This window comes from Gracilinanus agilis, chromosome 2, assembly GCF_016433145.1.
Source record: "Gracilinanus agilis isolate LMUSP501 chromosome 2, AgileGrace, whole genome shotgun sequence".
In the NCBI taxonomy this organism is placed as follows: Eukaryota; Metazoa; Chordata; class Mammalia; order Didelphimorphia; family Didelphidae; genus Gracilinanus; species Gracilinanus agilis.
Window position 1 is genome coordinate 332,957,371 of NC_058131.1, and position 16,343 is coordinate 332,973,713.

Genomic DNA, 16,343 nt, shown 5'->3' on the forward strand with positions numbered 1-16,343 from the left:
TCCCAAAGGATCACAGGAAAGAATGCATTCATTAGAATCTTGAACCCTTGGACTATGTTTCCCACAATTCCCTTTTCCCTTTCATTTACATTTGCATGGTTACACTGTCTGTATATAGTTTGTGGTTTCTCCACCCCTGTTCTCTCTCTCTCTTCCATGTGAATTGAGTGGTGAATGTTCCTTGTTTTCCCTAGCTCTCTAGTTAAATATTAATAAATCTTTATAAATATTATACTTTTGAGATATTGAATATTAATTTTAAAATCTATAGTTCCAGTGTGGCCTCATACCCTTCCTAGCTCTGTGATCCTGGGAAAGTCACTTAATTCCCTTTGCTTGATCATTGGCCTTCTGTCTTAGAGCTGTTACTAAGAAGAAAAGTGAGGTGTATTTTTAAAAAAGCATATATGGAATATAAAGAGAATAAATGTAATGTAGTTTAAGAGGGACAACACTAACATTTGGGGGTATCTGAAACTCTCTTCCCTCTTCTGAGGCTTAAATTCCTTATTTTTTTAAATAAGGAAGTTGTACTAGATGATATCTAAGGTCCTTTCTAGCACAAATCTTTTCTGAATATATAGATCTCTTATTCCACAGTGCTCTGATCTCTAGAATAACTTATTCACTGTCATTTCATCAATATCTGGTAGTTTTTAGCAAGTCAGTATGTCTTTTCTTACCCGTAAATAATCTAACATCTGAAGTGTTCTTTGATTCCACTTTCTTTCCTCAGTAATTTTCTCATTCTCCAAAGTCTCCTCCTTGAAAAGATGGATAAAATATATCTCAAAAAAAGCCTCCATAATTGTCCCTATGAGAGTGTTTTAGAGGATTTTCCTCTTACTGCTAAAAAAGTGAAGAAATCAGTTTGGTTGGGGGTAGTCCCAATTTTTAATGATCTCTATTTTCGTACAGGTATAGATGTAATGATAATACTTGCATGTAACAATAGAGAATTTTTTAAAGTGTTTTCAGTTGGGTTGGACTAGATGTTCTCTAAGTTTCTTCCAGTGCTAACGTTCTATGATTCTACTTAATTTCCATATCTAAATGAAATAGAATACTTCAAAAGTAACTTCCAGTGCTTAGTGGTTTTTCTACAGTAGGGGTCAGCAGCTTCTCAGAGTAGTGTGCCAAGTCTTTGGCAATAATTATTCACTCCTTTGAAAGAGGGAGAGCTGATCTCAGGCCACATTTTCCCTCCTCCCCTACCCCATGCTATTGCCGAACTCAGCTTGTTGGCAGGGATCAGTGAATGCTACTCTGAGTCCAGGGTATGATAATGGAGTGAACAGAACAGAATCATAGAATGTTAGAGTTGGAAAGGACTTCAGAAGCTATCTAGTCTAACCCATATGTATCTAAGCAATGATTCTCTCTAAATAAAATGTACCTGGTAAGTGCTTAGCCTTTCTGGGCATGATGACCTCAGTTGAGGGGTCATCCACTACATTTCCCAAGGCCGACTCTTGGTTAGTGCCAAAGCAGAATGTGTAGAAAGTTAGCTTTCCTTTAAGGTTAATGTAAATATTTAAAGAAGGAAGACAGTCTTATGGAATTTCTACATTATTTTGCTAAGAGGAAATACTTAAACTGAAGAGTTTAACTGAAAAGTGCTCAAACTAAAGAGTTAAAAGGCTATTTTTATTACATACTTTACTTCAGAGGATAAAATATTAATGTTTGAATCATAACGCCATGTTTATTTGACACGAATTTCTTGTTGCTCCAAAGCAATGTACATATATGTGTATATACATATCATTATCTCTACAAGATGATTCTGAGATCTATATAGCTAGCTTTATATCACCTTATGTGTACCTACTTAGTTGAAGTGCATAATTCAATTCAATAGGAACACTTTCCAATTTGAAAAATCATATTATTTATATTTCAAATAACTTTTTCTTTTATGGGGATTTAATGATTGACTTTTTTTTTTTAAACCCTTGTACTTCGGTGTATTTTCTCATAGGTGGAAGATTGGTAAGGGTGGGCAATGGGGGTCAAGTGACCTGTCCAGGGTCACACAGCTGGGAAGTGGCTGAGGCCAGGTTTGAACCTAGGACCTCCTGTCTCTAGGCCTGACTCTCACTCCACTGAGCTACCCAGCTGCCCCAATTGACTTTTTAAAAGCATTTTCAGAACATGGTTTGCAAAAATTCTCCGCTCATTATTATTATGTACATGTAAACTAAAGTAATCCTTTAAGATTATAGTACAATAAGTATTCAAGTACATTTTATCTTTTTAGGGCAACTAGCTGGTGCAGTAAATAGAGGGCTGGGTCTGGTGTCAGGAAGACTCATCAAATCTGGCTTCAGATACTTACCAGCTTACCCTGGGCAAGCGCCTTATCCTTATTTTCCTGAGTTTCCTCAACTATAAAATAAGTTGGAAAAGGAAATGGCAAACTATATTCCAGCATCTTCACCAAGAAAACCCCAAATGGGAGTCAGACATGACTGAATGACAATGACAAAATTTATTTTTTTTAATCTAAACTGTTCCTTAAAAAGCAAACATTTTTTATTTCTAGATGCCCAGTGTATAGTTTTTCATGGTTAGGAGGACTAGAGCAATGGGATTAATTCCCTGATGCTCTCTTCTTCCTCAAAAAAAAAAAAGTGCTTTTCTACCACTCTGACTGACAGGTAATAACCAGAGATGTCATTTTGAGTAAATAAAATGTCTATTCTGCCCATTGTCCAAAAATGTCAGTCCCACTCTCTGTCATTCCACCATTATAAGTTCATCCTTACAATTATCATTTTGAAGATTCTCATTTACAATTTAAAACTTTTATCAGCTAAAACCTTAGAAAGGGTTGTTAAAACCCTTCAAAGATGCACAAGATGGGAACCCCAGTTAATGTTAATTGAAAGCATACCAGGAAGGAAGAACTAGCTAGACAAATCTACCTATGTCACGATTCTGCCTAGGTTACATGCCAGTCAAAACTCACTTTGTTTGAACCATGTTACTGCCTTCTCTTGTACATCATGGAAACCCTGATCACTTTCCTAATATTTCTTTAATTCCACAGGCTCCAAGATGCTTTTCAGGAGGTCTAGAAAATTTTGGCATATTTGCAAATATTTGACAATAAGGGAACTGACAGAGATTATCAATTACCTCTCCCATCCCACTATGGCCTTTAGAATTTGTCAAATATTTTGCGCCAAATAAAAAACTTACTCCCTGGATTATTTCTATGTCCCATTCCTCATCTCAATTTGATTGGTTAAAAATATAATAATTCTATTTTAATATTTATCCTAAATTACTTCTGCTAAAACTAGAATATATTCCCATATATCCTGTCCTCAGTATAGAATGACATTTTTCGTTAATCATGAATTTAAAAAAAAAAAAAGCAAAAAGCAGAGCTCTTACTTTTCATTGAACATTTACCAGATTGGGGCTATATGTATTGTACAAACAGACTAAGGTTTGGTGGAATTGGTGAGTTCACTCTAATAAAGCCTATACACTTAATCTATTTGGTCATTTATCAACTGAATCAATTGTGTAGAAATCCTAATGGATTATTAAAGCAGCTGAATTGAAAGGTTTGGAGATCCTGTGGTCCAGGATCATGCTTTGATATAACTGTATCTATGTATGCAAAGTAAAATAAAACATTTAAATAATTCAAATTATTCCCCTCACCCTCTCAAACAAACACAACAGTTTTTGATTCTCAGTTGGATGATGAGAGAGATGCTTTGGTCTGATCTATCTAAGTAATTGCTTTTATTATCCACTCAATTTTAAGTGGCCAGGAACAGGCTAATTTTATCTCCCCAGACCTTTGTTACTGAAGTCAAAATTTTTCACGAAGGGAATTTTTACTTTTATAATTTTTATAAATTATCATTTTAGGCACACTGTCACATGACATAATACACACCAAAACTATATGGTAACCGGTTTTGTTTTTTTTTTTAACCCTTACCTTCCACCTTAGAATCAAGTGGTAAGGGCCAGGCAATGGGGGTTAAGTAACTTGCCCAGGGTCACACAGCTAGGAAGTAGTCTGAGGCCAGATTTTAACCTAGGACCTCCCGTCTCTAGGCCTGGCTCTCAAACCACTGAACTACCCAGCTGCCCCCACTTATAGTAACTGTTTTAAAAAATCACTTCATTTAAAAAGAATTTTTATGCAAAGATTGCAAAGAGATATCCTTGGAAATATTTTTTCCTATATCTTCACAAAACTCATTCACTAAAATATTATAAGACTCAGCCATATAGAATAGCCATTATTATTAATATAAATTAATTTATTTCCCAAAATCATCTAGTAACATATTTCAGGTAGTTTTTAAAGTTCTCAAAATAAGTATAGAGAAAGGAAAACAACAGAGTTGAGACCTTAATCTTTTTAAAAGTGCAATATTTTAATAAAATGAATAAAGGAATGTTATTGAGTAGATGGATTTTCTTCAGTCCTTACCCTTGCCCTCTCTGCAGACTTTGGTATTGTTGATCACCCCTTCCTGGATATTTTCTTCTCTTTTGGTTTTTGTGACTTTCCCTTAATTTTCCTTTTAACCTATCTGACTACTTCTCAGGATTCTTTGCTGGATCTTCATGTCTACTAACTGTAGGTATCCCCCAAAATTCTCTCTTGGACCTCCTACTCTGTCTATCCCATCTCACTTGGTGATCTCATCAGCTTCCATGAGTTCAATTATTATCTCTAAACATAGGATTCTCAGATCTATATATTCAGCCCTACTCTCACTTCTGAGGTCTAGTTTTATATTACCAACTTCCTATTAGACATTTTGAACTGGATATTCCATATGTATCTCAAATTCAACATGACCAAAATTGAACTCATTATCTTTCGTACTAAAAGCTGCCCTCTTCCCAACTTCTTTATCACTATGGAGGGCACCAACATCTTCCAGTCATTCTGGTTCATAGTCTTTGTTTCATCTCCAATTCCTTCCTCTGGCTCACCTCATCTATACAAACAATTGCCAGATCTTATAATTGATACCTTCTCAATATCTCCTGTATACATCACCCTCTAGTCACACTGCCACTTCTTACCTCTCTTCTCACTTCTTTTCTGGACAACTGTAATAACCTTCTAATTGGTGTCCCTGCCTCAAGTCTCTCCTTACCCCAACCCATCTTCCACAAAGCTGATTTTCACAAAACATATGTATATGTCCCTCTCTAATAAATTTCAGTAGCTTCCTATTACCTCTAGGACCAAACAGAAAAGCCATTGGCATTTAAAGCTCTTCACTGCCGCCCCTTCCTCTCTTTCCATTCTTTTTATACCTCATTCCACATATTTCAGTAATACCAGCCCTTTATCTGTTCACTGCATAATCTGTCTCTGTGCTGCTTCCTGTGTCTCTCCCTTATTTGGGGAATGTTCTCCTTCCTCACCTCTGCTTCTTAGTTTTCCTGGCTTCCTTCAAGAGTTAGCTCAAATTCCATCTTGTGCAGGCCTCTCCAAGTCCCTTTAGCTATTATGGCCATTTTCTCTAAGGTTATCTTCCATCTACTTTGTATGTATCTTGCATGATTCTCTGTCTGTCTGTCTCTCCTCTCTCTCTCTGTATATAAATGTTGTATATACATATATACAATATACGTATAGATAGGTAGATATAGATATATAGGGCAGCTAGGTGGTGCTGTGGATCGATTACTGGGCCTAGAGTCAGGAGTTCAAATCTGGCCTCAGATACTAACTCTGTGACCCTGGGCAAGTTACTTAACCTTGTTTGCCTCAGTTTCCTTATCAGGAAAATGGGCCAGAGAAGCAAAAGCAAACTACTCCAATATCTTTGCCAAGAAAACCCCAAATTAATTAAACTGTTAACAAAAACAAAGAAACTGTACAAATTAAATAAATATTACATTATTTTATACATCTCAATTATTACATATTGGTTATTTTATATATATATATATACACACTTTTTATATATTGGTTATAAGTAAAATGGGATATAACTGAATACTATTAATTATTCTCTAGATTTGTTAGGATACATTAGATAACTTTTCTTTCACTCCCTTTGACCATATCCATCTGTTGAAATCTTGTTTATCCTTCACACTCAGCTCAAATGTCATATCCTTTGTGAAACATTCCATAATCTTATCAATTGGAATGACTTTTACTTTTTTGAACCTTGTAAGGCCCTTGGTTACTCTCTCAATTATATATTACTTACTGAACTTTAAAAAATTGAATCTGTGATTTCATTGATAAGGGAAACTCCTACTGAAGAAACTCCCTTTACCAATGCAGATTTATATCTGCTCTCAGAGTAGCCCATACAAATACCAGAATAAGCCTATCTGAAGTCATCCTTCACTGGGAGGTTGAATGGCTTGTCAAGAGTTACTTAGCAGATATATGTTAGAGGCAAGACTTGAATTCAGATATTCCTGACTCCAAAAGTAGTTTCCTATTCATAATACCCTGCTGTTTCCCTTATTCTCTTTGTATTATAGTATGCATTAAAGTTAGATAATGCTTAAATCAATGATCCTTAGCCTTTTTGGTGCCATAGACTCCTTTAGCAGTGTGGCAAAGCCTACGTATGTACCTTTTCTCAGAATAATGCTCTAAAATGCATAAGACAAACAAAAATAGGATTACCAAGGAAACCAATTAAGCTAAAATAAAGATGCAATTTTTTCCCATCCAAGTTCATAGACCACCTGAAATCTATCCACAGATCCCTTTGAAGTTCAAACTCCAGGTTAAGAAATTGTGGCTTAGATATATTTGTAATATTCATATCCCTCTATTAAATGTAAGCTGTAAGAGAGTAGGGACCATATTTTTATTGTCCTTGTAGCTCCCTTAGCACCTTCAATAATAAGTGCTCAATAAAATGACTGTTGAATGAATAAACGTAATTTAAGTTCTTAAAAGACAAGTGTTGAATATCTATAAAGTACTTAATATGTTAGGAAATAAAACTGCTTAGCAACCTTTTTAGGATTACACGTACATTTTCCAAATCAATTTGGTAATTTTCGACTTCCAATCCCAAAAAGTCATTCATTGACAAAGATTTTTCAGGCCTGAAAGAAACCATTTCAGTTGCTTCCTGCTAAGACAAAAAAGGTAAAGATAATTGTTATTTATCTAATAGTTATTACAGAAGTAATTACACTTTCTTAAATACATTAATCACATGAATTACATTTCAGTAGTTTAATTTAAAAAACTATACACATATGAGTTCCTGAAAATATTTCATTCACTCTTCAAGGAATCAAACTAATATACTTTGCTTGATTTTTTATAGTCAGATAATATTCTACCTACATTTAAACAAAACCAAGAAATTGTATTTTCTCATTTAAGATATATACTCATGAGTTTTATTGTTTTTATTTCTCTGAGTATTCTATGTTTTCCATTTGATTTGTACTTTTCATGTGGTGCCATGAATATAAATACCAGAATAAGCCTATCTGAAGTCATCCTTCACTTTTGTGGGAGGAGGAAGGGAAGACCAGGGCTTAAAGTTGAAAACTTGTGCACAGTAACAACAATATTGTTTGATGATCAACTGTCAAAGACTTAGCGACTCTCAGGAATACAATGATCTGGGACATTTCTGAAGGACTTATGACAAAGAATGCTATTGTTGGAATGCATATCAAAACATACTATTTTTCATTTTAATTTATTTGTATTTTTATTTTGGGATTTAGTTTTAAATGAGCATTCTCCCGTAACAACCCAACATGGAAGTAAGTTTTGCATTTTAGTACATGTATAACCCAGATCAAATTGCTTATCATCAGTAAGGGATGGGAGGGAAGGAGAGGAGACAATTTGGATCTTGCAATTTGGAAAAATGTATGTGGAAAATTATTATTACACATAATTGGAAAAATTATATATATACATATATACACAATTTAAAAAATGAAGTTGGAGACTCAAAATCAAAATGTCCCTTTACACCTCTAAGATGAGAGGAAAATAGTAAAGTAGAAAAAATACTCAGAAGTGGAAAAACAGATTATGGCTACCACTGAGGAAATAAACCAATCTTATTTTCTTAAAGATATTGATATATTCTATTCTAATTCTATTATTGAAATTTATAACACACATTTTGATTTTTTAAAATGACGCATAATGTCTTGCCTTCTTCATTCTTATCTATCATTTTCATTCTTTTATGCTCCCAGAACACAACCCTGAACATAGTAATCACTTATACCTATTTATTGAATTCCTTTCCACAAAACACTGAATTCTGTTAGTTGCTATTAGAATATAGTGCAGTCTGTTAGTAGAGCTGTGAATTAGTCTAACCATTATGGAAAGCAATTGGAACTATACCCCCAAAGCTATTAAATTGTGCATACCCTTTGAGCTGGCAATCATTCTGTACACCCAAAAGATCAAAGGATGTACAACATTTTTTTAAAAGCAGCTCTTTTTGTGGTAGCAGAGAACTGGAAATTAAGGGAATGCCCACTAATTGGGGAATAGATAAACAAGTCAAGGTATATGTTTATGACTAAATACTATTATGCTGTAGGAAATGATGAAGGGAATGGTTTCAGAACATCCTGAGAGGACTTGTATGAAGTAATTCCAAGTGAAATGAGCAGAACCAGAACAATTTATATAATAACAGAAATATCAAAACGATAATGAAATTTAAGATAGTAAGCCCCCATAGTAACTTTCATATAATTTAATGATATAAATGTTTATTAAATGAATTAAGAATTTAAAAGAATAAAATGAAAATTTTTTTCAATCTGAAATGATATCACATTCCTTGACATTTACTATCTGAGGTGCCTATTGCTCAGCAGATAGAAATCATGTTTCATCCTGCAGAGCTGTGATAGCTACTGAAGAAAACCTATAAAACAATATATGTACTAAATGTGTAAAAAGTGAACTACTGCATAAATGTATAATATTAATGAAAGACACAAGATTCCTAGCTCAGCCTTGAGAAAATAACTATTAATAATTTAGAATAAATCACTAGGATTTTATAAATCTATTTAATGAATTTGCCAGGCAGTAAGGGATAGTATAGGGGAATCAGTCTCTAAGCCTACAGGACCTTAATTGAAGCTCCATTTCCATCATTACTGTCACTCTGAGCAAGTCACCTAAGCTATAAGTGCACCTAGAAAACCTTCCTTGGGCTAGAAATTGCAGAACATTTGCTGTTTTGCTTTGATACTAGGAATTTCCTCATTGGAATTTTCCTATTCAAGTAAAAATTCAGATCTACATCAAAATGATCATAAACTTAACCATAGCATCAGCATTTTCATTGGTGTCTTCATGCCTGTCACTCCCACATTTAGTCAACAGAGCTTCAGTTCCATCTGTCATCATTTTTGAATGAGTTAACTCTTTCAGATTGCATGGCTCTTCCATCATGGAAGTCTCTGAATCAACAAAAAAATAAAGAGAGTTCAATAGGAATATTCAGAAATTGCCAACATCTTTCTAATATCCAAACAAGGACATGACATGCAAAAGGATGAACTGGAAAACAGAATACAGAATATTTAGAATCAATTTGCTGACAAGCAATTATTAAGTGTGTATTATGTAGTCTGTAAGCCTTCCCTTCTTCTTGTACTCTCTTAATCTTCATCACTTTCCAAATCTCCAGCATATTGTATAGGTCGATTCTTCATAGCACTCTTGATTTTTTCCTACTTAATATCACAGCATATTTTAATATGTTAATAAGAGGGCAATGGACATCTGGTCAAGAGAGCTTTCTGAATAGTGTCAGGCTGTCTAGTTTCCCCACTCTTACTCCAACAAACACTAAAATTTGTTCAAGACAATAATAATCAAGAACTCTAATGAGAAACTATACTAAGTGACTTCTTTCACTCCAAAACTTCACAAGATATCAATTGCCTATTGGCAAGAGGAAAGGAGGCTGCCAGAAAAGCCAATGCTAGCACCCCATATCCTACCAATTTGACCAGTGGAGGGCCAGAGACCCTTGCAGTCTGCAGGGTTCCCTATCCAGAAAGAGCAGGAGTAGAAGGATCTTTTAAGAAAGTCCCATGGTGGTTGGGGAGCATGCCTTGGGGGAAAAATAATGATCAACTCAGGTACTGGAGGGCTTCTAGAAAATTCTGTCTTGCTAACCCAGTGAAGGCCCTGAAGTTCCAACTCTCTGAACCTTAAAGATTCTGGCAAGTCTAACCCTGAGATGAGGAAGTCTACACACAAGAACCAGATGGCCAGAAAGAAAGGCCAACCACTCCACCCCAAAATACATCAGTGGTCTATAGAATCTGGCCCTCCAATAAAGCCCCAATTCAAGAACAAAAGCTAGAGAAATGAGTAAATCACAGAAGTTATTGACCAGTATAAAAAATGATTGCAAATTTAGAGAATCTCCCAAAAGACAATGAGAATATTTCTAGAACAAATGCAAGCAGAAACATGAAGAAGAAAAAAAATAGATCTGACGAGGTTACTCTTCTAATATGAAACATGAAATCCTAGTTTAATATTTAAAAACTTCCTGAATCAATCTCGTACCTACATTTCCAGTACCATGTTGGATAGAATGCTAAACCTGGTAGGAGTCAGGAAGGTCTGAGTTCAAATTCTGCTCAGACCTAGTTGTGTGACCATGAGAAAGTCACTTAAGTTCTGTGTCTCATTTTCTGAAGTTATAAAATGAGGATAATGATAGCATCTATCTCTCAGGGTTGTTGTGAGGATAAAATGTGATATTCTTTGTAAAATGTTTTGCAGTCTTTAAAGTGCTATATATAAATGCTGGCTATTATTATCATTATGTCTCTTATTTTTAGTCCATACTCTCCTTCAAATGGTCTCTGATGCCAATTGGACTACTAGTACTGCCTGCATTCATGCCTCTGTACAGAAGTTCTGGAATGTGCTTCCTCCTCACCTCCACTTCTCAGACTTCCTATTTTCCTCTTACAACAGTTCTGGTGCCATTTCTCATATGAGAACTTTCCTGATCCTCCCAGTTGCTAATGTTCTCTCCTTCTTGAAATTATTTCATACTTACTTATCTGTGTACTTGTATTCCTGTCCCCCCAATAAAATACAACTTCCTTGAAGATAGAAACTGCTTTGTCTTTGACTTTATATTTCCAGCGATTTGCTTGGTGCTTTGCATATAGTAGGTACTTAATAATTTTTTTGAATGACAATACTTTCTAAGTTAATCAAAATAGTGACAATATAATTATAGAAATAGATAAAATGACAATAAAGTCTATGTGGAAGAACAAAAAGATCAAGAATGTTAAACTTAAATTATAAAAAAGATTTTATCTCCTGTTCTGCAAATGGGGAAAGATGACAAAGATAAGAAAGGTTAATGTAGGAGAAATAGGGGAGATTTCTTGTGGGAAAATAGGAACACTATTGCAATGTAGGTGGAGCTGTGAAGTAGAACAACTATTTTAGAAAGCAATTTGAATTTATGCAAATATATGAGTAAAACTTTCATATCCTTTGATTCAAAAATTCCACTCCCAGGTCTATACTCCAAGGAGTTTATTGATAAGAAGAAAGTCTACAAATACACCAAAATATTTTTAGCAATACTTTTGCTGATAGAAAAGAATTAGAAGCAAAGCTAATGCTCATCAGCTGACCAATAGCTAAGTAAACTGTGGTACATGCAACTATAACAAATGTGATGAATAAAGAGAAACATGGAAAGATCTGTATGAACTGATGCAGAATGGACTAAGCAGAGGCAAGAAAATAATATATACAATGACTGTAATGATGTAAATGTAAAGAAAAATATATAAAAAATCAAAAGTGAATGTTGCAAATTTACAGTGAACAAGCATGTCTCCAAAGAAGAGATTGAGAAGACACCCTAATCCTAAAAGTGTTGTACATTATATTATTTTCAGGCTTTTTGATGTATTAATCAGTTATGGTAATTTTTTACTCGAGGTTGGGGCTTTAAAATGCTATTGGGTATTCTCAGATGGCTCTCTGGGAATAGAAAAAAGGGACTGTTTGTTCAGTCATTTCAATTATGTTTGACTCAAGGTTTTCTTGGCAAAGATACTGCAGTAGTTTGCCATTTCCTTCTTCAGCTTATTTTATAGATGAGGAACTGAGACCAATAGGGTTAAATGACTTGCCCAGGATCATCCAGTTAATAAAGGAAGGGATGATAGGGGAAATTTTGGCAATATGAAAAAAAAGACAAATGTTTATTTAAAAAATAATGAAAATGAAAAAAGAAAAAGGGAAATCAGTGCCCCTAGATCTCAAATTATATAGCATATGTCAGTAATTATCTAAATTGTGTCACTAAATTTTAAAATATAAAAAAATAGATCAATGGAGAAAAGATCTAGTATTCAATACAGTTGGAACAAAAAATTCTAAGTAAATTACTATTTGCAAAATTTAAAGGGAAAACCGAATAATGGTTCAGGGAAAAATGGGAATAGATCGGTGCCTGAAACCACATATCACAATAAATTCAAAATGAATCAATAATTTATTTTTATTTGGAGAACAAGACATTTAAAAATCTTTCTTAACTACAGGAAAAGAATAAATTCTTAACAAGTCATGAATTATAGGCTTAATAAATCATGAGTTATAATTACAAGATGAAAATAGCTGAATTTGATTACATAAAAATAAAAAGCTTCGATACAATAAAAAATGATCCATCCAGGAAAGAAACAAAGTAAGTAAAAATTATTTGTATCAACATTGTTGATAAAGTTTGACCTCCAAAATATACAAGGAATTAATATATGTTAAAAAACAAAACACATTTTCAAAAAGATAAATGATCAAAGGATGTGAACAATGGGTTTTCAAAAGAAGAAACACAAATTATCAGCATTCATGTGAAAATCAAAATATCTCATAGTCAAAGAAATGCAAATTAATACAATTCTGATATTACATTTAACTTTCAAAAAGGGGCAAAAATGGCAAAATTAAATGCTAGTAGGGCTGTGATAATACAAGCTATTAAAGTATAGGTGGCATAATATCCAACCTTTCGAGAAAACAGTGTGGAATTAGATGATATTTTTTTAGTGTATCCTACCTTTGACTCACTCAATAGTCTCATTACTAGAGGTAGTTGGTGGAGCAGTGAAGAGAGCACTTGGTCTGTAATCAGGAAGACCTGATTTGACTACAGTCATTTACTAATCTGGGGAAGTGGCTTAATCTGTTTGCCTCAGTTTCCTCAGTTGTAAAATGGTGATTATAATGGCAGCTACCTTGCAGGATCAAATTGTGAAGATCAAAGGAGATCATATTTGCAAAAACAATTCTATCTATACAAAAATATTCCTAGAAGTACTATTTGTAATATCAAAAATTGTAAACAAATCCTCAAGTCATAAATCATGGTATGGTGGAATAACAAACTTAGATAAGAAATTCTTCCTTCTCAGGAATGGTTAGGAAATGGAATGATTACATGTGACTTGCCCTGCATACCTATACCTACCCTACTAATTTTCAAAGGATTAGAATACAATTTTAATTACAACTACAAGTACTAAATCCTAGAAACTGTTGAATAATTTGATCTTTCTTTGCTAATTAAGAAGGTACTGTTTTTTTCCGGGTTAAGATGGCGGCAGAGTAAAAAGCAGCTGCCTGACCTCTCCTAACTGAAGCATATAAGACTCCTCAAGGGGACATAAAAACAAATCCAGACGAACGAAGGGACCCCACAACATGGCGCAGCATTGAAGGTGTGTGGAATCAGGGTATTTCCACACTATAAAGGGGTGAATCAGCTTTCACTAAAACACGAGCTGAACAAGCCCCTCCCTCACCCCCCACACCACGTACAGTTCCAAGGCCAACGCACAAGAGTTAAAACAGGTTTGGGGCACCCATTAAGTCATTGGAAGCTCTAGGGCCTGTTCCTGAGAGCAGCAAGACTTAGGACCCCAAGAGGCTAAAGAATGCACATGGACTTTGAATACAGACCTTGAGCGCTGGCACCGGTGAAGGCATTGACTTAGGCATGGACAAGGATCTTGAGTGCGGGTTTGGACCTCTAGTGGGGACCCTGTGTAGACGGGAGCATGGCTGTGGAAACAGCGCCCTGAGACTGTTGAAGGAGCCTTGGGCAGAGGGGCAGACCGGGGGGACAACCAGGAGGCTCGACCCCAAGAACAATGAGACCTGAGACCTCAGGAGCCTAGAGCGTGCAGACAGACCCTGAGTGTAAGGATAAAGCTCAGAAGGCGCTGGGCTAACAACAATGGCAAGCCAAAATTGGGAACCCCAGAAGAGAAAGATCATTAAGAAGAAATCTGTAACACTCGACAACTTCTACACAGAGAAAATCCAGGCAACAGAGCAAACAGCAGAGGAGAACAAACAAGTAATCATATCCAAACCCTCCCAAAATAATGAAAACTGGTCACAAGCTATTGAAGAGTTCAAATCTGAGATGATGAGAAAGATGGAAGCAATCTGGCAAGAAAATAACAGTTTAAAAGGCAGAATTTTGCAATTGGAAAGTGAGGCTCAGAAATCAAATGAACTGATAAGCAAATTGAAAAACAGAAATGACCAGCTGGAAGCCCTGAAGAAACAAACAGACCAGATTGAAAAGGAAAACCAAAAGATTATAGCCGAAAACCAGTCCCTAAAGGCTAGAATTGAGCAATTAGAAGCTAATGATTTTTCAAGAGAGCAAAAACAAATAAAACAAAGTCAAAAGACTGATAAAATGGAAGGAAACATGAAATATCTCAATGAGAAAGTGACAGACGAAGAAAACCGGTCTAGAAGAGACAATGTGAGAATCATTGATCTTCCTGAAAAAGCAGAAATTAATAGAAATTTGGACTCCATACTAAAAGAAATTATTCAGCAAAATTGCCCTGAAGTTCTACAACAAGAGGGCAATATAGACATTGAAAGGATCCATAGATCACCCTCAACACTAGACCCTGAAAAGACAACGCCCAGGAATAAAATAGCCAAATTCAAGAGCTTCCAAGAAAAAGAAAAAAATCTTACAAGAAGCCAGAAAGAGACAATTCAAATATCAAGGAGCACCAATCAGGATCACACAGGATCTGGCAGCCTCTATGCTAAAAGACCGCAAGGCTTAGAATATGATATTCAGAAAGGCAAGAGAACTAGGCCTTCAAATACGGATCAACTACCCATCAAAACTGACTATATACTTCCAGGGGAAAGTATGGGCATTCAACAAAATTGAAGATTTCCTAGTATTTGCACAGAAAAGACCAGGACTAAATGGAAAGTTTGATATCCAACCACAAAAATCAAGAGAAACATGAAAAGGTAAATAAGAAACAAAGGGGAAAGAAAGAAAACTCATAATTTTTAAATTTGCCTCTTTAAGGGCTTCAATAAGATCTAATTATCTGTATTCCTATGTGGAGAAATGCTATGTATAATTCTCTGTAGTGAACTCTATTCACTATTATAGTATTCACTATTATAGTAATCCGAAGAATAATTCATAGGGAGAGGTTGGAATACTAAATGGTCTAAGATGATATATGTGTGTGGGAAAGAGGGAGATGAATAGTAGGGGACACCAAGAGAAACTTGAGTGAATAAGAAAAATAGGACATTCTATTACACACAAAGAGGGCATGGGAAGGGGAGGGGACAAATACTATTATAAGAAGGAGAGGAAGAGAACATTAAGAGATAATATTTAAACCTTACACTCAGTGTAATCAACCCGGAGAGGGAAGAGTAGCTATATTATCTATTGGGATATAAAACTCTATCTAACCCTACTGAGAAAGTCAGAAGGGATAAACCAAGGGGAGCAGGGGAGTGGGGAGGTCAAAAAAAAGGGAAGGGGAGAAGAAGGGGGAGGGAATTCATTAGGCCTTTTAAAATAAAAAGAGGGGAATAATAAGGGAGGGGGGTAGAAAGGGAAATTAATCAAGGGAGGGGATAAGAGATACTGGCTTAAAGCAAACCACTAGTTTAAAAGGAAATAGTGTAAGAAGAGGTAGGACTAGGGGAGGACACAAAAATGTTGGAGAATACACAACTAATAATTATAACTCTGAATGTGAATGGGATGAACTCGCTCATAAAACAGAAGCAAATAGCAGAGTGGATTAGAAACCAAAATCCTACCATATATTGTCTACAAGAAACACATATGAGGCGTGGACATACACAAGTTTAAGGTTAAGGGCTTGAGCAAAATCTTTTGGGCATCAAATGAGAAAAAGAAGGTAGGAGTGGCTATTATGATTTCTGACAAAGCCAAAGTAAAAATAGATATGATTAAAAAAGACAGGGAAGGTCATTACATCCTGATTAAAGG

At 35.1% G+C, this 16,343-nt stretch overlaps 1 protein-coding gene across 2 annotated transcripts in view; it reads right to left on the reverse strand.

Annotated features, from left to right (window-relative positions):
• RAD21L1 (RAD21 cohesin complex component like 1) overlaps positions 1–16,343 on the reverse strand; it is a 54,152-nt gene that overhangs the window by 12,379 nt on the left and 25,430 nt on the right. Inside the window, exons 10-12 of one of the 2 annotated variants that reach the window (XM_044661526.1) lie at positions 9,299–9,435; positions 7,005–7,106; positions 684–764 (exon numbers count right to left, since the gene is read on the reverse strand). In XM_044661526.1, the coding sequence (XP_044517461.1) occupies positions 684–764; positions 7,005–7,106; positions 9,299–9,435 (320 nt within the window). Of the gene's footprint in view, positions 1–683; positions 765–6,998; positions 7,107–9,298; positions 9,436–16,343 lie in introns of both variants that reach the window. The other variant, XM_044661527.1, reaches the window with a different exon arrangement.